Source organism: Equus quagga, chromosome 12, assembly GCF_021613505.1.
Source record: "Equus quagga isolate Etosha38 chromosome 12, UCLA_HA_Equagga_1.0, whole genome shotgun sequence".
In the NCBI taxonomy this organism is placed as follows: domain Eukaryota; kingdom Metazoa; phylum Chordata; class Mammalia; order Perissodactyla; family Equidae; genus Equus; species Equus quagga.
Window position 1 is genome coordinate 60,120,040 of NC_060278.1, and position 24,146 is coordinate 60,144,185.

At 60.8% G+C, this 24,146-nt stretch overlaps 1 protein-coding gene across 3 annotated transcripts in view; it reads right to left on the reverse strand.

The window, feature by feature from the left end:
- Positions 1-24,140, reverse strand: part of KIF21B (kinesin family member 21B) — a 47,815-nt gene extending 23,675 nt beyond the window's left edge. For all 3 annotated transcript variants that reach the window (XM_046679975.1, XM_046679974.1, XM_046679973.1), the window contains exons 1-15: positions 23,835-24,140; positions 11,560-11,782; positions 11,068-11,250; positions 8,893-9,042; positions 8,675-8,809; positions 8,118-8,285; positions 7,690-7,805; positions 7,028-7,223; positions 5,440-5,629; positions 4,622-4,685; positions 4,293-4,511; positions 3,817-3,904; positions 3,329-3,446; positions 2,324-2,515; positions 433-632 (exon numbers count right to left, since the gene is read on the reverse strand). In XM_046679975.1, coding sequence (XP_046535931.1) covers positions 433-632; positions 2,324-2,515; positions 3,329-3,446; positions 3,817-3,904; positions 4,293-4,511; positions 4,622-4,685; positions 5,440-5,629; positions 7,028-7,223; positions 7,690-7,805; positions 8,118-8,285; positions 8,675-8,809; positions 8,893-9,042; positions 11,068-11,250; positions 11,560-11,782; positions 23,835-23,875 — 2,283 coding nt within the window. In that variant the 5' untranslated portion in view covers positions 23,876-24,140. The remainder of the gene's footprint in view (positions 1-432; positions 633-2,323; positions 2,516-3,328; positions 3,447-3,816; positions 3,905-4,292; positions 4,512-4,621; positions 4,686-5,439; positions 5,630-7,027; positions 7,224-7,689; positions 7,806-8,117; positions 8,286-8,674; positions 8,810-8,892; positions 9,043-11,067; positions 11,251-11,559; positions 11,783-23,834) is intronic.
- Positions 24,141-24,146: the final 6 nt, after the last annotated feature.

Below are 24,146 nucleotides of genomic sequence, written 5' to 3' on the forward strand. Positions count from 1 at the left end.
CAACAGGACATGTCTCATGAGCTTCTGCTCAGGGATGGGACATGATCATGCCTGGTAAGTGACTGACCTGGGGCCCGGCCACAGTAAACCTTCAGACAGTGGCAATTATTATTATTATTCTTTAGGCAAAGGCTTCCCACATGGGAGGCCTCACCTAGACTCCGTGCAGCCTGGAGACAACGGTGGTGGAGATTCCCAGCACGGGGACAGTGCCGAGCGGGGTCCCCTGCAGACCCTTGCCTGCCCCCGCAACTTGGGAAAGTGGTATCACCCTGGACGATGCACCCGGCTAAGCGGACAGCATCCAGGACCAGGACAGGTTGAGCTGGGCAATGCTGTGTGTCTAGAAGATGGTCCACGCTGACAGCAACGATTATTCCTAACACGGCGAGCGGATTCTCAGAAGGCAGCCCCCGGCACCCCCCTCAGTACCTTGGCCTTCTTCATCTCGGCCACCTCGGCCTGCAACTTCTTCAGCTCCCTCTCGTAGCGCGACTGGTTCTTGAGCAGCCGTGCGTGCTCCTTCTGCGCGGCCTGCAGCTTCTGCAGATCCCGGTTCATCTCCCGCAGCCTCTTCTCGTAGTCCGCCTTGATCTTGTTGGCCTTCTCCTCCGTGTAGCACTCCATGGTGCCTGAGGGCACAGGAGGCGGCCGTCAGGGCCACGGCCCCGGGGCTCTGTGTCCGCTGTGGGCTCGGACGGGGCAGGCAGGGGCTGGGGTTCTGGTCTCGCCACGTGGCCTTGGGCAAGTCACGCCCCTCTGGGCACCTGTCTCTTCCTCTCAACAACAAGGGGATCAGACTGGGGGATGCCCAAGACCCCTCCCCGCCCCCACATTCTCTGGGACCTTGAGTTTCATCTTGGGCTCTCTGAGCCCCTGGTCGCCGGCTTCCCATGAGGGTCCTGAGGGCCACTCACGCTGGCTGAGTTCTGACCCATGACTGGAGCCAAGGGCTGGGGCTGGGGGAGGGGAAGCGTTCGCGGGAGAAGACGGAGGCTGTGGGGTGGGCAGAAGGAATGAACTGCTCTCCACCCTAGCCCTTCCCACCTCAACGGCCAGCAGACACCTCCACGTGGATGCCTAACAGACTCCTCACTGGATAGCTGCAAACTCCACTGCCCATCTCCCTCCCGCCACAGTCCTCCAGGTCGCAGGGAATAGCATCGCCATCCTCCTGGAAGCTCGCCCCGGGAGGCAGCCTCGGTTCTCCACTCCCTGACAACCCACCCGATCAGCCAACCGGGTCTTTCGTCTCTACCTCCAAGACACATCCAGAATCAGACCCTCTTGTGCCACCTCCCGTCCCAGCCACCTTTCACCTGAATCTTCCTAACAGCTTCCTACTGGGTCTCAAGCGTCCGCTTCCATCCCCCACACAGCAGCCAGCGGAGCCTTCTGAAAATGCTTTTAAAATTTACATCACGTCCCTCTCTCAAGACTGCGCCCTTCCCCACTTCCCTCTGCCAATAAGCAGTGTCCTTAAAATGACCGACGTGACTGAGTCCCCCATCTCACGGCGCTCCAGCTGTCTGGCTCCCTCTCACCCCCACCCACAGGCCAGGCACACGCCAGCCTCAGGGCTGGGCATCTTCTGTTCCCTCTGCCTGGACTGCTCTTCCCTGCGCTCACACTGCTCGAACACTATGTCACCTCCTTCAAGTCTGCTCAGGTGCCACCTTCTCCGTGAAGCCTTCCATGACCATCTTTTTAAAACTCCAACCCACCCCCAGCACACACCCTGCCTCCTCCCAGGCTGTATTTTTCCTGCAACACTTATCACCCTCTCCTGCTACAGATTCTGCTTATTTATCTGATTTGTGTCTGTCTCCCCACCAGAATGTATCCCCCCATGACGGCCGGGATCGGCTCAGTCCAGTATCTCTAGCACCTTGAATAACGTCTTCTGTCTAAGATGTCGTCAATAAACATCTGCTGAGTAAGTGAATGAATGAAGGAATGAATGAATGGGCTGAGAGCAGTGGAAGGAGGACGGAAGGTGAGACATAGGGGTGTCAGTAGGTTCAAGGGAAAATACTCAAGGAGCTGAACATCGGAAAGAGGCTGGGGGGGGTCATGTTCACGTCCCTGGGGGATATAAAGGATTCTAATATCGAAGATATTGGTTAAAAAAAAATAACTAATGTAAAACATAGCATAGGAACGAGGGTGAGATATGAGAACTCTGATTGTGGGTCAAAGGGCCACAGTCCAGGGGTCACAGAAGCTCTGCCCAGAAGACCAGGTAAGGGCCAGCAGTCCAGCTGCAGGGGAGGGGCCCCGGGGCGGCAAGGGGCCGGGCGGGGGGAGACGGGGGGCGGCTCACTGAGGTTCTGCAGCACGCGGTCGCGCTCCAGCTGCGTGTCCCGGATCTTGTTCTGCAGCAGAATCAGCTTCTCCTCGTACTGGTGCTTCAGTGTCTGCAGCCGCCGCTGGCTGTTCTCCAGCTCGTCGATCAGCTTCTGCTTGATCTCGATCTCGCACGTCAGGTCGGCCAGGTCGGCCTGGAAGTTCACCTCTGGGGTGGGGGGTGGGGGGGGGGCAGAGACAGGCTTGAGCCAGCGCCTGGGGCGAGGGGGGCTCCCCTGGGTCAGCTGTGACCAGAGCCCAGAGGTGAGAGGAAATGTAAGTGCTGTGAGATGGGGTGACATCTTCAAAGCGCAGCCCCAGAAGCACAAGGCTGGGCCCAGGAGCTGGTGGGGGTCGAGGCACGTCCCTTGCCCCTGCTGGGCCCCAGAGGCTAATGTCCACCTGTCACAGAGGACATGGGACCCAGCCTCGGTGGAGGAGGAAGGGAGGATAGAGAGAACTTACAGGGCTCTGGGTCAGAGAGGGCGCAGGGCGGAGCTGATGGAGCAGGTGTCCCATTTGAGGGGACCTCTGCTGAAGGCCCAGCATGATCCACCGTGCTGGAGGTGGGGTCACTAGCCCTCTCTGGGCTGTTTCTGCAGTGATGGCATAGGGCGGGCTCCTGACACCTGCGCACAGGGCTGCAGCGAGGACTGACAGAACCCGGCACGGACGGGGCCAAGCTCAGCACAGGCCCACACGCAAGGAGCGCTCAGATGGGTTTGCTGCCATCGTTATCATTACTGCCGTTTTTGTTGTTATTGGTTTCACATCTGGGAGTTCCAGGCCCCGGACAGCCTCTCTGTTTGAGAACTCAAGCAGGGCCTGACCCCACTCCTGGGGCATCGGGCTCAGGGTCTCACATCCAGAAAGTCAGCCCTGAGCAGTTTCTCCGGGCCCAGCGCTGACTGGCAGCCCTGCCCCCGGGGGAACCAGCCACCTGGCGTCTAACCTCCCTCGCCCCCCGGCCCGGCGCACCCACCCTTCTCCTCAGGGTCTGAGTCCGAGTCCACCAGGCTCTCCTCGCTGCCCGAGTCCTCATCTTCGTCCTCACGCCCCTCCTCCTCCTCACAGCCGCTCTCGTCTCGCTCCTCCTCCTCCTGGGCACCGAGCACCATTAGGGGTGGGCGGGCGGCCCTTCTGCGCTCAGGCTGGGCCTGGCCCCAGCAGGGAGCCCAGAAACAGAGGCCTCGGGTGTGTCCGGAGGGTGGGGAATGGGGTGAGTTGCTACTGGGGCCCCTTGTGCCCACCTCCCCCCGGCAGAGTACCCCACCTCCCCAACAGCCTGGGCAGAGCCCCCATCAACCACCTGGGATAGAGATCACCATGGCAACCCGCCAGAGACATCAGGAGGCCCAGGATGGCCTGGAGGCAGATGGAAGCCCCCACCCACCCTGCAGAGGGATGTCGAGGGGCCCCCACCCAGCAGGGACGTGGGAGAGCATGGGGAGGGGCGGGGCGGTCCCCCACCTCCTCGGCCTCAGCCTCGTTCTCATCGGTCTCCTCGCTGTTCTCCTGCTGGAGTTTCGCCCTCTTTTTGAAGGCCTCCTTCTCTGGGCTGTCCAGGAGTGAAGGGTGGGCCAGGTTAGGGGATAGAGCTGCCTTGAGCTTGTAGGCAGAGCTGGGGGGGCAGGGGATGTCTCGTCCAGAGGGCGCAAGGATGGGGCGGGCTCCTGCTCTGCAGGGAATCAGGTCTCTGCTCTGGCTCCCAACCCAGGATTAACCCTGGGGAGCCCTGCCCCCCCTCTCCTGGGGACAAGCACAGCACCAGGGAAAAGCTGGGTGGCTTCTGCCCAGGGGGCTGAGCAAATTTGCTCAGTGAGTTTCTAAGTGATGCTGGGGCGGCCCCTCCCGAACACAGGTGGCAGCAGTCCTCCAGGGGGCCACCCCGTGAGAGCCTGGGATGTGGGGGGGCTCTTGGGGGAGGCGCCTGGCACTCCGCTCACCTCTTCCTCCGCTGCCTGACCTCCTTCTTCTTGAGCCGCTCCAGGTCCTGCTTGGCCCTGCGGATCACCTCGGAGGCATCTTCCATGGAGCTGGCCGGGCTGCCCCCAAAGGCCGGGGCAGCGGGAGACCCACCCAGGGAGTAGGGGCTCCGAGCCGAGGCCCGAGAGAGGCTGCGACGCAGGGACTCGTTCATGGCCTCGCTCTCCAGGAGCTTCGTCCTGCGTGGAGGAGTGAGGGGGTGAGGCCGGGTGAGGGGCAGCTCCTCACCCCGCCTGGCCCGGGCCTGGCCAAGGCCCCAGGATCCCCAAATACGCCGGGGCTCACTCACCGTAGCTCCTCAATCTCCCGGATGTAGTTCTGGATGAGGGTACCAATGGCCTCGTTGCCATCGCCTGCAGGGAGGGCGGGAAGGAAGCGGCCACAACAGTAAGGTAAGTAACAGTAAGGATCTCCTGCTCTGAGACCGGTGGTCTCGCATCTGTGCCTCCAACGGGGTCGCACGCATGGGCCTTTTCCAAAAAGCAATCTACGTCAGAGACAGACCTGTATGTGTGCACGGACCAGCACCGGGAAATAGGGAGAAATTGGAAACAACCTAAAAGATCCTTCAACAGAGGGTTGTTATAATAAATTATCCATCACCATGACATATGGAATACCATGCCATTTAAAAGAATTAAGGAGGTTTATATGTTTTATTATGGAAAGATCTCTAAAGCAGAATGCTAAGAGATGTCATAGGACGATTCATATGACTTCATATACAGAAAAAGAAAAAAGCACAGACTCGCACACACATATATATATGCGTGTGTAGGAATCTACATTCCTATTTGGAGCAAGGTACTGAGAAAGGAGGGGGAAAATGTGCCCCCAGCTATTTCTAAGAAAGAGAGGACGTGGGCTGGACAGTCAGTGACAGAGGATTTCAACCCTTCCCTCTCTACACGCCTGTTAATCGACGAGGATGGATTCTTGTGCTACTTGGGTCATAAAAAAAAGTTTTATAATTAATTTGAAAAATGCATAAATGAATTGCTCTGTGCATTGACCGCTGGCCCAGCCCGCCCCGTGTGCTGGGGAGGGTGTGGGGAGACGGGTCCCAGCCCGAGGTGCTCCGAGCCGGCCTGCCGCACCCCAACTCACCGGCCTTGGCCAGGAGCAGGTTGGCCTCCTGGCTCATGAGCTGGGTGACGCGGTTGTTGATGGCATCGATGGCCTCCTGCATGGCCTTCACCCGCAGGCGCAGTGCCCCGTTCTCCTTCTGCAGCATGGCATTCTCCCGGAACAGGTCACTGTAGCCCTCAGCACCGTCCTCCCCAATTACTCGCTTGCCCTGGGAGGAGGGGCGGGCAGGGAGCGGTCAGGAGCCGGAGCTCCTGGGGAGGGGAGCGGGGGACGATGCCCACCCCCACCGCTGCCCTAGCCTCTCCCTCAGGGTGGCAGCATGGCGGTCTCCCCTGCCCCAAAACACAGCTCCCCTCTCCCAGTGCTCAGAAACCTTATATGGCTCCCGGTGACAACAAAGAGGTCCAGAGTTTGTAAGAGCCATTCCAGGCCTCCCACAATCTCACCTCCACCTATCTTTCAATGGCTCACCTTTGCATCTCCATAAATGCTAACCCAAGCGTCAAAACCCTACGGGGCTCAGGCCATTGGTACAAATGAGTAAGTCAGTGGGTGTGAGATGACAGGGAGTGGTGGAGACTGGAGTGAATAGTCCCAGTCTCAGTCTAAAAGGGTCAGCCCCTGTGCCACTCTAGCCAACCTAGTGCCATATGTTGATAGATCTTTTTTTTTTTTTTTTTTTGGTGAGGAAGATTGGCCCTGAACGAACATCTGTTCCAAATCTTTCTCTTTTTGCTTGAGGAAGACTGTCACTGAGTTAACTTCCATACTTATCCTCCTCTATCTTGTATGTAGGATGCTGCCCCAGCATGGCTTGATAAGCAGTGTGTAGGTCCACGCCCAGGATCCGAACCCATGAAGCAGAGTGCATGAACTTAACCACTATACCACTGGGCTGGCCCCTAGATCTTCAAATTTTTAAAGTAAAAACTGCAACTTCCTAATTTTCAGAAGGGTTGACAAACTGAGCTGCATTCTTTTAAGACAGGGCAAATCAAACCAAAACCCACTTGTGTGCCAGGTTCAGGCCATGGGCCACCAGCTGGTGACTTCTGCCTGAGTCACAGAGGATTGGACACGTCCCCCAAAGCACCCCTTTTCCCATCTCTGCTCCTTTGTGCACGGCTGGTTCTCATCCTAGAACTCCTGCGCCACTTCCTTTTGCTGCTATCTCATTCATTCTTCGAGATCCATGGAAAAGGCTCCTCCTCCAGGAAGCCCTCCCTGGCCACCTGAGTGACTAGGGCCAACTCTCTCCTCTGTCCTCCCCCCAGCACACCAGCCCACCCATGTGGTCCCCATCAACTATTCTTAGTCTCTACCACAGTCTAGCAGTCTCATCTGGACCAACACAGCATGTCAGCAGACATGAAAACACCCAGTAGAGTGTCTGTCTGTGCAACAGATCTATGTGACGAAAGCCACGTGCTCCTCTCTCTCTTAGCACTCTACAACCCCGCGGGCTCCGACCGCTCGATTCACCTGCACGAGAGCCCCCGATGCGGAGCATCACGGCTGGCACGCAGCGATGCCCAGCGAGTGGGAGAAGAGCGGGTTGGAGGTGATAGAGGCGGGGGGAGTGGTGAGGAACGGGGGCCGTGCTCACCGCCTTGTACTCCATCAGCTCCATCTGCAGGCGTGCGATCTCGGCCCGCAGCGCGCTGATCTGCTGGCTGGTCTTGTCCTGGTTTACCACCACCTTGTTCTTGATGTTGCGGGCCCGATTGGCGTATTTCAGTGTGTTGAGCGTCTCCATGAAGTCGCGGTCCGAGGGGCTCACGCAGGCGATCATGATGGTCTGGCTGGGGGTGCGGCAGGGTGAATGAGGCATGGCCGGCCCCGGAAGCATCGCCTCAGAGCACAGCTCCGGGTCCCATCCCTTCCCCACTGGCCGACACCCCAAGGACCCGGGATTCACCAGGGTGGATCCCGACCCTCTGGCCTGGGTTTCCTTCCCATAGTGAAGGCAGCTGTAGGGTCGGGAGGCTGGGACGTGTCATCGCCAGAACCACAGCTAAGCATCCCCTTAGCTTTTCCCATCTATCATCCCACTGGGCTCTCTCACTTCCTTTAGAACTACGCTTCCCTGTTATGCAGACAAGGAAACTGAGTCCGACCATATGGGCCAAAGGTCACCTCCAGCTTCCTGTCTCCCGAGCCTGCAGCCTGGGGTAGGGGGGCCTCCTGGTCCACCCCTCCAAACCCTCACATCAGGATTCTCCAGGAAGCCCCCACCCCCGCCCTCCCTCGATGCTGGCTGCTGGGTACCTGTTGCCCCCCAGTGAGTCCTGGAGGAGCCGGGTGAGCTTGGAGTCCCTGTAGGGCACATGCACCACCTTCTTGCTCTGGTCCCCCAAGGCACTGATCACGTTGCCCAAGGCCAGCTGCGGGAGACAGAGCCCAGCACTGGAGAGGCACTCCGGGAGGGGCGGGGGGACAAGGCAATCCCGAGCTGCCGGAGCCTGCCTCGCTGACCCCCTCGGGCTCCCGGCAGGGTTTACAGGCAGACATGGTAAGTTGGGGAAGTCAAGGGCAGCGGGGAGGACGAAGGGCCAACAGCCCAACAGTAGTGATACACGGTGTCCAGGCCGGCAGCGGGCAAGAGGCCCGAGGAGGACGGGGCAGCCGTGGGTCGTGGGCCTTGGAAGGGTCTGAGCCGTGCTGGCTGCTGGGGCTGGGGCCGGCCGTGCGCCTACCAGGCCGCAGTTGATGGAGATGCCTTCCTTGGCCCGCTCGCCGGTGGCCCCCGTCCGCTTCAGCCGCTCGGAGCCGGCCAGGTCCACGAAGTGAAACTTGGCCGTGAGTGTCTCATACTCCGGCGCAGGAGCTGTGCCCTCAGGGAGCCCGGCCACCGCCTCATTCACCTGCAGCGGAAGTTGGGCAACTTGACTTGCCAGCCCTCACCCTGCCTTGTAGCTCCTCTGTTCTCTGCCCCCGTCCCACAGTAACGCCATCGGGGGGACATGGGGCGGAGGGTGGGGACAGGCTGCGGGCACCTTGCCCCCCGCACGCGCAGAGCATCTGACAGCTCATGCAGTACGCGCACATGCCTCATTCTCATTTAACCCTCCCAACGACAGACGCATCGTTACCCCACGCACAGAGGAGTAACCAAGGCTCAAGAGAACAGAAAGATGAGCGAGCGGGAGAGGCGGGTCACAAACTCAGGTCTGCTAGCTGCAGCCCCACGGCTCCTTCCTCGCCTTGCCCTCCGAGATGCCTGAGGTGTTCCCGGGCCCCGCGCGCTCCTCACCAGGTCGGGCTGGGTGCACACGCGCATCTGGCACAGGTGGATGGTGAAGATGGCGTGGGAGCGGGAGCTCTGCACATTCATCTGGGTGCTGGCCGTGGTGCGTGACAGGGCCCCCTGCTTCAGGCACTGGATCAGCTGGGGAGGGAGGCGGCAGGGGTGAGGACCAGGGGAGGCGTGGGGCCAGCCCCTGCCCGCCTCGGAGTCCCTCGGACGCATACCTCCTCCTGGGAGTTGATGAGGCGGGAGGTGACACCCGTGGTGTAGATGCCCCCGTTGGCATCCTCGTGGATCTTGATGTTGGACCGGCGGTGGCGGGCGTCGGGGTCACGGGTACTGTCGAACAGGTCAAGGATCTCCTCGTTGTAGAGCTGTGTGGGGGAAGGAAACAGCGGCTGGGTGCACACAGCACACGGTGTGGGCCCCCAAGTGGCTTTCTCATGTTTGTAAACCAGCTCCGTTCTGCAGATGTGGAAACTGAGGCTCCGGGAGGCCAACTTGCCAACCCTGCCCCCTCTGGGATCTGGATTCTGGGATCTTACTGCTGGGTGGGGTGGGGGCAGCTGGGCCTGGGCAGAATTGTCCCGAGGCTGCTGCTCCCCATGGAACTAGCATTCGGCAGTCCTGGTGGGGGGCTAAGGACCTCAAGGGGATAGGGGCTACGGTCCTAGACATTGATGAGGAAGATATGACCATGATTTGGGCAGCTCCAATTATGTTACTGGGTTGGGAAAGAGGCGCTGGGGACCAGAAGGGCTCTGTGGAGACCGTGGGAGCAGCACCCTGATCCTGGCAGTCCCTGGGGGTTGAGACGACAACAACCTGCCCCATGGAGGAGGCATGTGGGCATGGAGGATGTGCCACGGTGGCCCGGCCTCCCCGGCAGAGCCTGGTGAGGTGGCCTGGCCAGGAGGGTCCCCCCATTTCAGACGGTCTCAGCCTTGGAGATTCCTGCATTTGGAATCGCTGGCAGGGAAAGTGTCACCTGCCGGAGGACAGGAAGGTTCCCCAGGCAGGGAGCGTGGCTGGGGGCAGGAATAGGGACGGAGCAGGTGGGTCACCGGCCCAGGAATCCTGGAGGGGGAGTGGGAGGCTGCAGTCCTGGACATCTGAGGCTTTGATGGCCTTAATGGGACAGGAAGGAAGAAGAGGACAGAGAAAGGACAGGTGCAGACATGGGTGCCGCAGTGTCTGTCTGTCTGCTGGGACAGACATGTGGCATCCTTTAACCCTGGCATGCGTTTTCTAGGAACTGGCCTGTGCTTCAGGGATCTCCATGGCAACAGGATGGAGAAGGGAAGAAAAGAAGGAGATGAGAAAGCTTATAGAGATGCGCAGCAGTGGGACACACACACAGAGGCGGTCACTTTATCAGAAGCAAAAGTCCAGAAGGACAAAGAAAAACTCTGAAGTCTGAAATACAGGGTCCCTTAAGGGGAAGTCAGCCACCTTGTGTGCCCAGGAGGGAATAACTGTGGGGCGGTGGGCAGGGCGGGGCCTGGAAGCCCGAAGGGGGCTGGGGCCACATCCCCTCCTCAGAGGATCAGCTGGTACGCTCAGAGCACAGGCATGTTGGTGAGAGTCCGGGGTGGCCCCACGGCCAGCACACGCCCCAGGGCCCGGGGGTCTGCGGGTTGGGGATTCAGATGCTGAGAACTGGAGCCGGCTGGTTCAAGGGTCCTAGGGGAGGAGCCCGGCCAAGTCAGGGGCTCAGGAGAAGTAGCCAGGCCCACCACCTTCCCGGAGACCCTTCTGAGAGGCCCCTTTAAAGGCCACAGGTCCCCTCCACCACGCCCAGAGCCCCTAGCTGCCACCATCCCCAGCCTTGGCACACTGACATGCTCCCAGAGAGAAGCAGGGCCAGAAGCAAAGAAAGGCCCCTTCTGGAAGACCTTCCTGCCCTGGGGTCAGAGAAGACTCAGAGGGTCAGGCAGGACCTCAGCCAGAAGGGGACAGGGCAGGCTACCCTGAGGCCAGGGAGGGACCCAGCGGAGGCCAGAAGGACAGGAGAGAACCGGAGTTCCCACTCTGTGCCAGGCATGTGCTTCTGTGTCGTCCTCACCAGCCCCCTAAGGAAATAGATGTTATCATGCCGATCTGCAGAATGCTGAAATGACTCATCCAAGGTCACACAGCTCATAAGTGTCAGAGCTGAGAATCAGTCAGGGTTTGAAGAGATCCTGTAGGTTCTCATTGACTCATCAAGCCCCATCTGAGGCAGGAAACCAAGTGGTCTTCCAGCTCTTGCTTGGATGCTTCCAGCAGCGGGAAACTCATCACCTATGGAGGGCTCCATGGCTCCCTAGGCTCATTCACTGCCCTGGAGGAGAGCCCAGCTTCCACGGTCCTGCTGTCCCCTAAGTCTCCCTCCTGCCCACCCTCCCAGGCCACCGTACCTCCAGGAACTGAGCGCTGACTTTGAACTCGGGCCCAGTCACGCCCTGCTCCTGTGCCCGCCGCTTGCGCTCAGCAATGCCCCCAAAGAGGTGGGCGATGGCCCTCGGAATGATGCCCTGCTCCTCCTCCGACGTGGCCATGTCGAAGCCGGTGCCCATGGTGTATGTCTTCCCGGCCCCCGTCTGCGTCGGCAAAGATGGAAGGAGGGCGTAATCCGGCACCCTCTGGGGGCACCAGCGAGACCTGGACCCCGGCCGAATTCCCTCCCATTTACCTCCCAGGCTGGGTCCCCCGCCCCCTCCTGGTCCCAAAGCCACACCCTGTGGAAGTCTCTGACTGACGGCCCCCCCTCTGACAACCAGCAGCCCTGCAGCATCCTCAGCCAACAGATGACCTGTAGCCGCATCTCAAATGCTCTGAAGTTGGGGCTGTCTCCCATCCGAGGGAGGAGCCCAGGGTCGGAGGGGCCGCAGGGGGTGGCAGCCTCTCACCTGCCCGTAGGCCAGCACCGTGGCATTGTAGCCATCAAAGCAGCCCTCGATGAGCTTGTCCACACAGGTCGAGTAGATCCGCTCCTGCCAGGTGTCCAGGTCGAAGACAAAGTCATAGGTGAAGGCCTTGTCCTTCCCCAGGAGGACCTGGGGCTCCCCCGGGGTGACCGAGGTGCAGATGTGACAGCCCTCAATCTTCTCCTTTGACAGCTGAGGCCGGATCCTGCCCGAGACGGGGAGAGCCCTGGGTCAGCCCTGGCTGCCACGGCCCCTCCCTCACTCCACCGGCCAAGCCGCCGCCTCCCCTGGCCCCTCCAGCCCCCGCGAGCTGGAGGAGAAGGAGCTGAGGAGGCCCCCAGAGGACAAGGGCAGCTGTCGTAATAACACAGTGACAGTAATAGCGATACCAACACCCCGAAGGCAGCAGTTGCTACATTTATTGAGCAAGAATTTTACATAAATGAATTCAGGTATTTTTCACCGGAAACCTGTGCGGTGCGCACTATTTGCCTGATTTTACACAGGAGGAAATGGAGGCTCAGAGAGTTTCAATGACTTGCTCAAAGTTGCATATGGAATGTGAGAGAGCCAAACCGGGTCTGTCTGACATCGCAGCACACGCTCCAGATTCAACGGCGAGCCCCAGAAACCAGCCTCCCATGGGGCAGGGAGAGGAGACAGCTTGTCCCTTCTGGGGAGACAGAGCTCAGGGCCAGGGTGGTGAAGGTAGGGATGGGCCTGGCTGCTCCCCCCAGGGCTAAGATCTGGAGGAGACCAGCGTCTCCACCAAGGCCTGTGGGGCTGCAAGGGCGCTCCAGCCCAGGACCCCTCCCAGATGCCAGAGCCTCCGGAACATTCTCAGCCACAAGCTCTGGTTCCTCCCCAGAAGCCGAGGGGGCTGGACCAGGTCAAGTCAGACGTTTGCTGAGAAGGGCCAGGACCCCCGGAAGGGACACAGGCCAGCTGCAGGAGGGGCCCACATCCCAGATCCTGGTGGGCTCCCTTTTACAGAGGGAGAAAAGTGGCATCAGGGGCGAAGGGGGAGCCAGCCACGGACAGGACAGTCTCCATGTGGCCACTGACACGGCTGCCTCCATGTGGTCACGGACAGGGCTGCCTCCATCAACCACCCCTCCTCCCTCTTCCAAGTGGCATTGCCATGCCCAGGTCCCCATGGCAACCAAGTGTGAGTCAGCGGGCATCTGCATCATCGGGATTGGCAGAAAACCCCCCTCCCCAATGCCTAAAGGGGGTGGGCGAGGCGCTGACCCGCTCACGGGCTCCCACAGCCAGCCCCTCACCGGGCACTCACAATGAGCTGCTTGTCAGGCTCTCTCTCCCTCGGCCAACATTTACCAAGAGAAGAAAAGATGAGAGGGGCGCCCAGCCACAGAGTCAGGGCCTCCCCGTCGCCGTCCGGTCCCCGTCCCAGCTGCCCGGCCCCCAAGCCCACTCAGAGCTCAGGCCAGGAGAGCAGCTCACCCAGGCCTGTTCCCTGCACTTGGCGGTGAGAGTTAGAGGGGCCGGGGAGGGGGTAAGTCCCTGGGGGTGAGGGGTCAGCTACACCAGGCCCAGTTCATGCCCACAGATGGTGGCCTGGGTTTTCTTCAGAAGCGTCTCCCTTAGGTGGGAAGGGGGCCTCACAGGTCAGGGGCTCTCCCCTCTTGGAGGCTGACAGCAGCAGAAGCCTGACGAGGTCCCCACCCTCATCCACCCCATCCACCTGTTCCCGGTCAGCTCCTCAGTCGCCCCCCCGGAGCTGGTTTCTGATGGGGAAGGGAGCAGCTGATTCCTGCTCATCCTCGCTGGCTCTGCAGACCAGAAACTCAAGCCCCCGGCAAGACGTCAGGGCCGGCAACGCTCCTGCATTGGCCACTAGCCTTGGCGGCTGACACAGACTCGCCCTGCTGTATGCCAGGCAGTGTCCAAGCACTGGCGTGGACTAGCTCTTGATCCCGACAATGACACCTGTGGTTTGCAGGTTGCAGGATGAGGATGTGAGACGGCACCCAGCCAGTTCCAGACACAAGGGACAGAGCCGGGCTTGAACCCCGGCAGCGTGTGCGCTGTCTCCTCAGAGCTCCTGCACTACTGCGTCGCTAAGGGGCGGGATGGCTCATACACGCAGGAGAGGGCAGGTAGCAGCCCGGGCGGAGGGCGTGGCACCGTGCACCAGGCACCAGGCAGGAATCCAGAGCTTGGGGCCTTGGATGTGGCTCTGCCCTGGGCTTGCGGGATCCAGAACCCAACCCCGCTGCCCAGGGTGTCCAGGCGCTCCCGGGTGGGCAGCCTCTGAGGACCCTCCAGCTTGGCTGGCAGCACCAGCTCCTGAAGACGCCCTGCCTCCCTCCCACGTGGGCTGCTTGCCACGGGATTTCTGGATCCAGTTCAAATACCATTTAATTACCCCAGGCAGATGGCAATGCTAGTGATTGGAGGAAATCAAATCAGGGTCCCTGGAGACAGTGGGTGCGGGGCGGGGGAGCGGCGCCCTGCCTGTCAGAGCCCGCCAGCGAGAGAGTGCTCTCCTTCCTCTCCTTCGACAACCAGTCCCAGACCACGGGGACCCGGCTGCCAGGAACAAGAGAGCAGTCTGGGGAGAGGACGTGGAGGAGTCCTCCAGAGTTTTAGGGTCCAGGAGTCATGGGGTCCACCAGGCATTCACCCTGGGACCCTCCGCTGGCCCAGCACAATCTGCTGTGGGGTCTTCTGTGGGCAGAGAGCCAGCCAGCCCCACACACCACGGTGCTTTGCAGGGTGCAGATGGGTGAGCGAGGTTGCTCAGAGGAAAAGGTACCAGCCGGGAAACGGACAGGGGCCCGGGATGAGTCACTGATTCCCAAAGCAACAGACCTCAGAGGAGGAGAGAGTGAGCATCGGTCCCAGGAATGGGGCTTGAACGAGTCATGGGGATGGAAGCCAAAGAGAATTAAGATTTCAGGGTGCCTTCCATGCGCTAGCGCTGGGCCAGGCACCCACCATGAAGAGCTGGAGTGTCACTGTCCCTTTTCTGGAGAGGAAAGCCGAGGCTCGACGTGGTTAACCCGCACACACGGTAAACAGGGAGGTTGGCACCAGCTCCCGCTCTGGCTGACTACGGCCGGCAGGCTCTTCCTCTTCCAGCTGCCTCCCACCCAGGAAATGCTCAACCCCCAAATCGATAAATACACTTCCTCCCACAGCATCACCCTTGGAGCCGGGGGCGGGGGACACTCCAGAGGAGTCCTGCCATGTGTTCACGTGTGCGCCAGGCCGCGCACCGAGCTGGCCCTGCCTCCCAGGGCTCACGGCCAGTGGGGCGGACACCCGCTGGACACCATGTCTCAGTGGTCCTAGGGCTCATTCCTCGACACACCCTCCCCAGTGGAGAATTCAGACCCACGTCCACAGGCGGGAGATAAGAGGGTGAGGAGATAAAGACCGGGGTCTTTGACAAGCCTCTGCCCCAACTCTCTTGTGGCTCATGGAGCCACTGCTTCCTCCAGTGTCATCTAGATGGTCTCATCCCAATTTTAACTTTCTAAGAACTCCATCACCACCACCACCGCCCCCCCCCCCCAGCAGCAGCCTCCTTGCCTGGCCCCACCCCAGATGAGGCCACTTCCATGTGCCACCCTCGGCCCCACCGCCCCCCCATAAGTGAAGGAGGAAGCTCCCGTTACAATAGGGTGACAAGGATGGAGCCACGCCCCCCCGTTCCTCCGGGAGTCATGGGAGGGGGCGTCTTCCAAGTAGACCCTAGGAGCCGTGGACCAGAGCCAGGACTAGGGTGAGGTGTGTGAGGCATTCACCTCGACTGCAAAGTCTAAAGGGGGCATGAAAAAACTCAGTAATCAAGATAAATAACCATCTAGTGCGATATTCGAAAAACTCAAGTTGCAAAGTACGGCCCGCGGGCCAGCTGCCTGTTTTTGTCAATAACGCTTAGTGGCGCAAACATCCAGCGTCACTTCTGTGCAGGGACCTCCTGAATCTCACCCGTGGGCATCTCAGCCCGAGCCCCACCGCTCCTCCCCTCCCTCCACCCCTTCTCAAGGTCCCGCAGGAGGGAGGGGGGTGGGGAGGACAGCCTCGCTCAGAGAGGCCCCCGGAATCTCCCAGAACAGAGGAACAGAGCCGGTCTATCCTCCACTTGGCACCCGGAGGACGGAGCGGCGGTGGGAGCGGGGCGCGAGGGTGCAGAGAAAGGGCTCAGAGCTTTTCAGAGCAGGATCTGGCACAGCGCGGGCCCAGCTTCCTCTGTTCCCAATTGAGCGGGTACCGGTGTGATGTGGTTAGTTCTTTGAATATGCGTGTCCCAATGCAGAGAAGGGCGCACATGGCAGGGGACGAGACAAAGGCCGTGAACCCGAGAGCCTGGGGGTGCGGGAAGAGCTGAGCTCAGCGGTTCCTTGGCTCTTTGGGGAGCCAGGAAGACAGGGCGGGCGGAAGGGGAGGGCAGGGGAGACGAGGAGGAGGCAGGCCCGGGGGATGCTGAGACACTGCCAAGGAGAAAAAATTGCCTCTGCAAAGGGTAACATGCCCAGAGCCCCACACCCTACCCCTTGCTTAGGAGGGGAGGATGGGGCTGGCTCAGCCTCACCCCTACCCCATCCTCAGTGACATCACACAAAGACAGCCAATCACCCCAAGGGGTCCACCCACTGAGCTCAGGCTCCTGGGGGGTGGGGAGGGCCATGCCTCAGGTTCTCAGTTAGTCCCACCCAATCAGCTGGCAAGGGCCCCTCCTTTGGTTCCTAATAGACCTGCCCCCCAAATCTTTACCCTGAGTTCCTAAGGGTACAGAACCTAAGGGTTCTTTCCATTCAAAGAGTCTTACTTCTCACCGGGGGTAACAGGCCGTGATATTCAAACTAACCAAGAACTGTGATTCCTGGCTCCCATCTTTGCTGGAACCTGGAACCCCACGACCCCTCTCCTTCCTCAACTTCCCCAATCAGTAACAACCCCACACGCGTGGAGGGAGGCAGCCTCTGAGCCCAGGAAGCTGGGCATGTGTCAGTCACGACACAGATCATTCAGTGCTCAGGTGGGTGTTCCTGCACCTCACTCACAAAGGAGGGCTCAGAGAGAAATTTAATAGCTTGGCTCAAGGTCGCATAGCTAAGTCGTCACAAGGTCTCCGAGGAAGGCTACCTTTACTGCCACCAGCCCTGAAGATTCAACCCAGAAGGAGAGCTGGGAGGACCAGCATGCACTCAGCTGGCCCCCTATAAGTAATTTTGCACTGGGGACTTCCAGGCTGGGAGACGCCCTCTCTCTAGGCCTGACCTCACCGGCTTTGAGAAGAACCCGACACCTGGACGAGACGGCTACCTTCAGACGGTCAAAATAACCACCATAACTAGTCCCTTTGGAAAAAGCCCCAGGTGGGCTAAAAGCAGCTCTTCTCTTTTCCCCTACGGGACCCAGAATGCCTTTGTGAAATCCTGAAAAGGAGCCCCAGAGGCTAGTGGGACGGCCCAGGGTGGGGGGAACGGAGGAGTGAGGAAGCTCATGGCCCTGTCTCACTGGTACCCAAGCCTGAAGGATGAAGCCAAGACAGAGTCCACCATCTCCCCTCCTGGTACCCAGCCCACAGTCGGCACTGCGCCTGGCTCCAACCACGGGGCTGCAGGGGTGGGCTAGAGCCAAGCTGTCAGCCTCCATTGTGGAAGTGTGTGTGCGTGTGTGTGTGTGCATGTGGCCAGGGGCCCCAGGACCTTTGGGTCTGCCTGGCACAATGACTCACTTAGCCATGAGTGGACCTGCCGGGCACCAGCTCTTCCTCATCAGCGACAGAGCCGGATCAAACGGGAGCTCAGCTACAGCAGGAAGGATTTAGGTTAAGACAGCAAAAAGAACATCCTGCCTGCAAAGACTGTCAAGCGCTGGAAGGAGAGCGGGGCATCTGGGGAAACATCTTCCTCAGAAATCTTACAGGCTCCGATGTCCCTCTTGTCTCTTCTCCGAGTTCTCCACACTCAGGCCTCATGTGATAAGGACAATACCTAATATTTTTTGAGAATCTGAGTGTCCGGCTCTATTATATATGTGAACACCTGTAACGTGTTAGGACAACCTGTGAGATGTATTGCCCCCATTTTCCTGAGCCTCAGAAAGGGGACATTTAACAAGCCCAGGGTTCCACGATTCGTAACGGTGGAGATGAAATTCAGACCCAACCCGCCTGTGCCCCGTCCTGCTGTGTCCGCCAAGCAACCGCACAGCAGGGCGAGAGAGGGCTGGTACTGGAGGAGAACGAGCCAGCCCTCCGAGGATCTCCAGACTCATCCCACCAACGGCCGCCAGCAGTGCCACGAGCGGTCTGCTGGGAGAGCATCCTTCCCATCTTATAGTTAAGAAAGCTGAGGCCCGGAGCGTGGAGGAGTGCAGGGCCCAGAATCCGGGAGGCTGCCTTGCTGCTGGGCGGAAGGCAGCTCTCCTCTGCGGCAGCAAGAGGACATCCATGCCCCCGCTTCAATGAGCATCCTCTCCTCCTCCTCCCGTGGCAGCCTGCCAGCCCTGGGCAAGGCGGCGGCAAGCAGAAGGCCGGCCCTCCCAGGAGAGTCTGGCTCCCAGACACCCGGGGGCTTTTAGCTGACTTAGCCCAGAGAGGGCATCTTCCCACGCAGGCCAGTTCTCGCTGAAATGGGGTGGGGAGACCCCATTTGGGGTGCTGGCCCTTTTAGCTGCAGGGAAGAGCCCCCAGGGACAAGAGCCAGAGGGTCTTGCTGCCCTCCCACGGGACCTTCTCCTGGCCTCTCAGACCCTCCTGCAGCCCAGCCCTCAGGGAAAAGACCTGGGCTGGCTCTGAACCCCCAAACAAGAAGGCTTTGTGCCACGGGGTCAAAGGGCATGGGTTTATGGGCCCCGGCAGGCCTGGTGAAAGAGTCTGTCAACCCCCGTGTCTGACTCCTGCCCCCAACACAACCCCAAGAGCACAGGGAGGGGGCGCAGACACCCCGAGAAAACCGACAGGAAGCCTTGAGGTGCCCGCTCAGGGGGTCTCGCGAATCTGACCCCACTCCCTCCTCAGGGGATGGCCTTGACCTTTCTCTTTGAGTTCATCCCAGAGCCCTGGCCACTGACTCCTGAGCAATGCCTGGGGACAGGAGGTCCTGCAGGGGAGGACCCCCCAGGCATCAGGATCCCAGCTGCACCCTGGGACCCCGCCACCAAGGGCTGAAACCAGGCACAGGGAGGAAGCGGGCAAGCGGGGTGGGATGAGACGTCAGAAGTCAGCGAGCGGGGATGCAAAGAGGAGCTGAGAAGGGGGCCCAGCCCTGTTGGGCACCAGGGCCCAGGCCCCAGGCCCGGCTGTGGGCGGCAGGCAGGAGCTCCCTCAGCCTCGTCTGACTGTGTGGCTGGGGCCTGGGAAGAGAGCCGAACCCGGCTCGGACCCGCCGCTCATCTGTGCTTCAGCATCACTCTCACTGTCCCACCCCTATCGCGGGGCATCTGGCAGGGGTTTCCCATGACCTCCCTGGAGACGCTGCGGAGCCAGGCTGAGCTGGGAGCGCCCAGGGCTGTGACGGCATCTGCATCTGGTGGGGGATGGCTCAGGGGGCCTGGGCCCTGGGGACCTCCCCTGCCGAGGAATGCAGAGCAACAGGCACTGGGCCTGGGGGCGGCTGGTTGTGCAGGGCAAGGAGCCTCCCCCTACACTCTCCCTGGTCCCCAGGCTCTCCTCAGGGCACTTAACTGCAGCCCTGGGCAGGACCAGCCACCCCCCACCCCGATGGTCGACTTCCACCTGAGCACCGCAGACAGATAGGGCCTCAGGCTGGAAACCAAATTCCAGGGACGGCTGCAAGGGTCCAGGGACAGCAGAGATGGGTACGAGGAAGCAGCCTGGATTCAGGAGCTAGGACCATGGGGAGGACAGCCAGCCACCTTGCAAAGCAACCCCTCAAAGGACAGGCCGGACCCTCCTCACCATGCCACACGTGTGCCCTGCTCTGTGCCTTCCTGAGTGCTTTCCCACAGGAAAGGTCACGGCAACTGTGTGCCCTGAAGCGTCTGAGAAACTGAGGCACAGAGACTCCCAGCCAAGGGCTAATTAGCAGCTGAACTGGGAGGCAGATTAGAGCAGCATGGGGAGCTGGTGCTTGGAAGCGGGGCTGCTCTGGGTTCAAATTCAGCTCCTCCATTTACCAGCTGTGTACACAGAGGAACAGCATTCTCACCTCCCGGGGCTCCAGCGGGGCAGAAGGGACGACGCGGTCACAGTGCCCCGCACAGAGTAAGTTCAATCAACAGTCACGCTCAGCCCCCTCCTAGTCCAGTCTCGTTTCCATCACCACATGCTTTCTGCCATCAATCAGTCAGTCAATGGGCAGAAGGTGACCTCTTCATTTTACCGAACAGCCACCACAGCTTAAACCAGAGACACCTCACAGGTGCCCTTTAAGTTAGGGCTTATTTTTAAAACATTTCATTCATTCTCCACTCCTAGGAGCCAGTCCTTTAGAACAGTATGTCTCCTGTTTCATCCAAACCACAGCTCTTCAGAATGAACGCACCCGCTGTCCCCATCCGCAGTGGGTAACACGGAGGCCCAGAGGGACAAACAGGAAAGGGGCCCAGGCCCCAGCCCTGCCCTGTGCCCCTAGAGCTAAGAGTCAGGGTGCCGGGCACATGTCACCCTGCGGCTTCCCCAGCCCTGCCCCACCCCACCTCCACCCGGAGGTTTTGAAATCCTCAGAGATCCAATCAAGGCAGGTTGGCTGGGGTGGAGGGGCCAGTTTCCGGGGCCTGTGGTTACTACGCTCCACTTCCGTGTGATGACATAAGCCCTGTTTCTGAGCAGGAGGCCACCACCACGAGTGTCAGGTCTGCACCCAGCCCACAGTGCGGCTCGGTTTCCCAGATCTGTAAACCGGACAGCACGGGGCACAGCTGGCACTGACGGGCCTTGGGCTCCATCAGGGCCGAGGGTGGGACTCTGAAGGCAGCCATAAGCCCCTCTACACACACACAGCCTTCTCTGTCTTCTTTAGTCTCTGTTGCAAGCCACCAGTTCTCTGGATTTAAAATTCAGACAGACATTGGCCAAGATTTCAGAGTAGCCAGGAACTAGGACACTCACTGCTGCGAGGACCAAACAGGCAAGGGCAGGGTGCTGTCTAAGTTTGTCCCGGGCGCCCTGGCCGGTGTCCCCAAACCCCTTCAGCCCTGCTTGACCCCAAGTGTCCGGGATGGATGTGGGACTGGCCCAGGCCCCTCCCCTCCCCTCCCCATCGGACTAAAGGAAGGAAGCTTAAAGAAGCCAGGCAGAGATAAGGGGCAGGCGGTTGGGCCACACTGAGGGCTCCCCGCATGGTGGAGGCTAAGAGCCAGGGGCTTGAAAGGGTCTTAAATAAAGGCACCATGTGACTTGGCTTCCTTCCCCAGTTTCAACTTTGCAACTCGCACGTCTTCACAGCCACCCTGTCTCCTTCTCCCAGGGCCAGGCCTGTGCTTCTGCAGCTGGGGCAGGCCTCAGCTTAGCCCCACCTCTGCCCCCAGGTAGAGGCTGAGCGGAGAGTCCTTATCGGACACGACACAGGGATTAACGGATAAAGGGATCACAGGGCAGGCCGGAGGGGCCGCTCACTGGAGGAGCTCACAGTGCAAAGGGCTTAGGGGTTCACGGACCAAACTCCACAGAGGCCTAGCCGTGGGGCCTTTGGGGTTCTGCTCACACCTAGACCTCGTCCCTTACCCCACGGCCCCCCAGGTCCTGAGCGGTTCCCCCTCTGTCTCTCCCCCAGCTCTGCCTTCCCCCCAGCATCTGCAGCCGGCCAGCTTTGGTCCTCAACCCAAGGAGATTACAGGGCCGAGAGCCCTGGGCCTGGCACTTCTCCCCTAGTCTAACAGCGCTCCGACCTCCCTCCTTGTACGCACGTGCGTGCGCACACACACACACACAGGGCAGACCAAGTCTCTTCCTCCTAGCTTGCCTCCCCTAGAGCCGGACCCAGGGCTTGCCACAAGTTATTGTCACAGGGACTCAGAAAACACTTCAGCTAGACACAAGAAAGGACTTCCAGGAAGTGAGAAAGACAGCTGAACCTGGCGCTGGGCCAGGCCCTCGGCAATCCCAAATCTCGGTTCTTCCCATCAATGCTCCACTCCACTCCACGCTGACCCGCCACGCAGTTCTTCAGTGGGGCAAATGATTTCCAGGGTGGGGAAGGGGGTGGAGGGGGTCCCAAAAGCACAAAGAACCCTCCCCAACAGCCCCTCGGTGGCACTGTCCGCTCCTTCCGTCCCAGCCCCGGCGCAGGTCTATCCTCAGCTCTCTGATTAGAAACTGGGTTCTGTCCAGGCATTGTCTGCCTTCCACGGCCGGCTGCCCATTGAGGTCTGGCGTGTGCCGGGCTGGGGCTCCGCTGGGCTGGGAGGGGACGAATGGATGGGGCTCCCTCATCTTCCAGGAGCCCCTGAAAAGCTGGCTTTTCTGATACTCAAATCTCCCCACCTCTCCATCCGGATCAGCAACTGGAGACAAGTGGGGGGGATGCTCCTGATGTTACCAGGGCAATCTGAGCGGGAAGCAGAGATGACGCCCATCACCCTGAAGAACGGGGGCGGGGTGGCAGAGGGCAGACACAGTCCCCTCTTTGTGGGAAGGTCCCCAGAACGTTCTGGTAGTGGTGGTGTGATGGGGACACTACCTTTTCCTTTTCCTCACTCCTCTGCAGAGTGCCACTCCCATGGGCTGCTCCCACTCGTCTCCGTGCCCCAGTCCAGTCTGGGGACCCTGGGGGGGGGGGGGGGGGGCGGGTTTTGCTTGGCTCTCTCCTGCAAGATGGAGTCTACAGGAAAGCCCCCATGGGAGGGGCACCCTAAGCCCCTTGCTTCCCCGGCCTGCTGCACAGCGGGTGGCGGCTGGGCTTCAGTTCCCTTTATGGTTCACCAGGACTCTCCCCGGCCCTGCAGATGTCATATTTACATTTCTCACTGCCACCCTCCAGCCCTCACCTCCCTCCCTTGACCTCCACAGCATCCTCTGCACTGTCAGCCCCAGCGGCAGCCTGGCCCCGCCCCAGCCAGCCCACCAGGCACCTGCCAGGCTTCTTTGTCTCTCAGGCTGTGCAGCCAGCAAGGCTGTGCTGGATGCTCAGTGCAGCTCAGGGTGCATGGCTGGGAGGCCCCTCAGTCTCCCTCCTTGACACCCGACCTGTGACTGGCAGCCCACTCCTCTCCAGGCTGCAGAGGGCTGGCCAGGTGGCTGGGGGTGGGGGTGGGGGTATCTTCCCTGGGGAAGAGGAAAGCTGTTCCACAGTCATCTGTCTAGAGTGACTTCCCTGGACTCCTGGAATCTGGGTCCCGTACCACCCAGATAATCTACAGACCTGTCTCAGAGACCCACCCTAGACCCGGACCCTGCACCCCACCCCCATCACCCAGGGCGGGGGCAGAGATGGACGTTCCTCTCCACAATTCCTGCCTTGGTGACCAGCCCCAGCTTGGTGCTCTCCCCACTAAGGGACCCTCTCAAAGAGAAACCCCAAGACAACAACAGGGAGCGGTGGTGTGATGCGAAGCATCTCCATGCAGCACAAAGGACACTGACGCCTCAACTCTGCGGTGTTTCCTGCCTGCACGTCTGTGCCCCACTCCCAGGAGAAGCCCCCAGCCACGTCCCCTCCCCACCCCAATTCTGTCAGGACATCACTGCAAGTCCAGATAAGTCCATGCAGCCCTCCTGGTTCCATTTCATCGGCCAGCCTGAGGCTGGGGCGTCAGCGTCACACCCTCCTGCCGTCAGCGAGGCAGAACCGTAGACGCACCTCCTCCTGCCTCCTCCAGCCCCATCTCCTCCCGGGACGGGGCCAGCAGGGTTCTCTCCAAAAGCCCTTGGCTCCCCGACCCCCACGAAGGCCACGGCCCCCTCCCCGCCCTTCCGCTGTCCCCGTCTCGATCTTTGTCTGCAGAACCCTTTCTGGGGGCGGGTGTGCTGCCTTCCTAGGTGGACCCAGAACGCAGAACCATCCAGAGGGTGCATGCGGGGAAATTCTCCCCGTCTGCAGGATCCCGGTCCGAGACAGCAGCCCCATGGGGAGGCGAGGAGGAAACACACAGACGCTCTGGCCTGGGCCAGGGCTGGGTGTGAAATACCGGATTTCCTTGTTTATTCGATTTTCTCATCATTAAGGGCTCCCAAGAGGGGCCCGAAATTACCACCCAAACCAAACCCCCTCCAGCAGCCGGCGAGGCCGCCGCTCCCCGCTTCCCGGGCGCGGGCCGGGGCCGGGGGCCCCGCCAGACAAAGCCGAGCCCCCGCGCGCACGCCGCCGCGGTCCTACCTGACGGCCACCTTGACGCAGCAGTCCCCCTGGCCGGCCATGGTCCTCCGGGCTGGGCGCGGGCGCGGATCAGGGGCGGGGGTCCGGGGGCAAATGCCCGGGGCAGCGGCTGCGGCGGCGGCTGCGGGAGGCGCGAGCGCTGCAGGCGGAGGCGGCCGCGGCGGCCGGAGGGGACATGCTCGGACGCGGGCGGAGGGGCTCAGCGGCGGCCGGGCTGGGGTCCCCGGGGCCGGGCGCGCGCGCCTCCTCGCGCCATCGCGCGGCGCGGAGCCAGCAGAGCGCGCGCGGAGCCCCCGCGCTCCCCACGGCGCG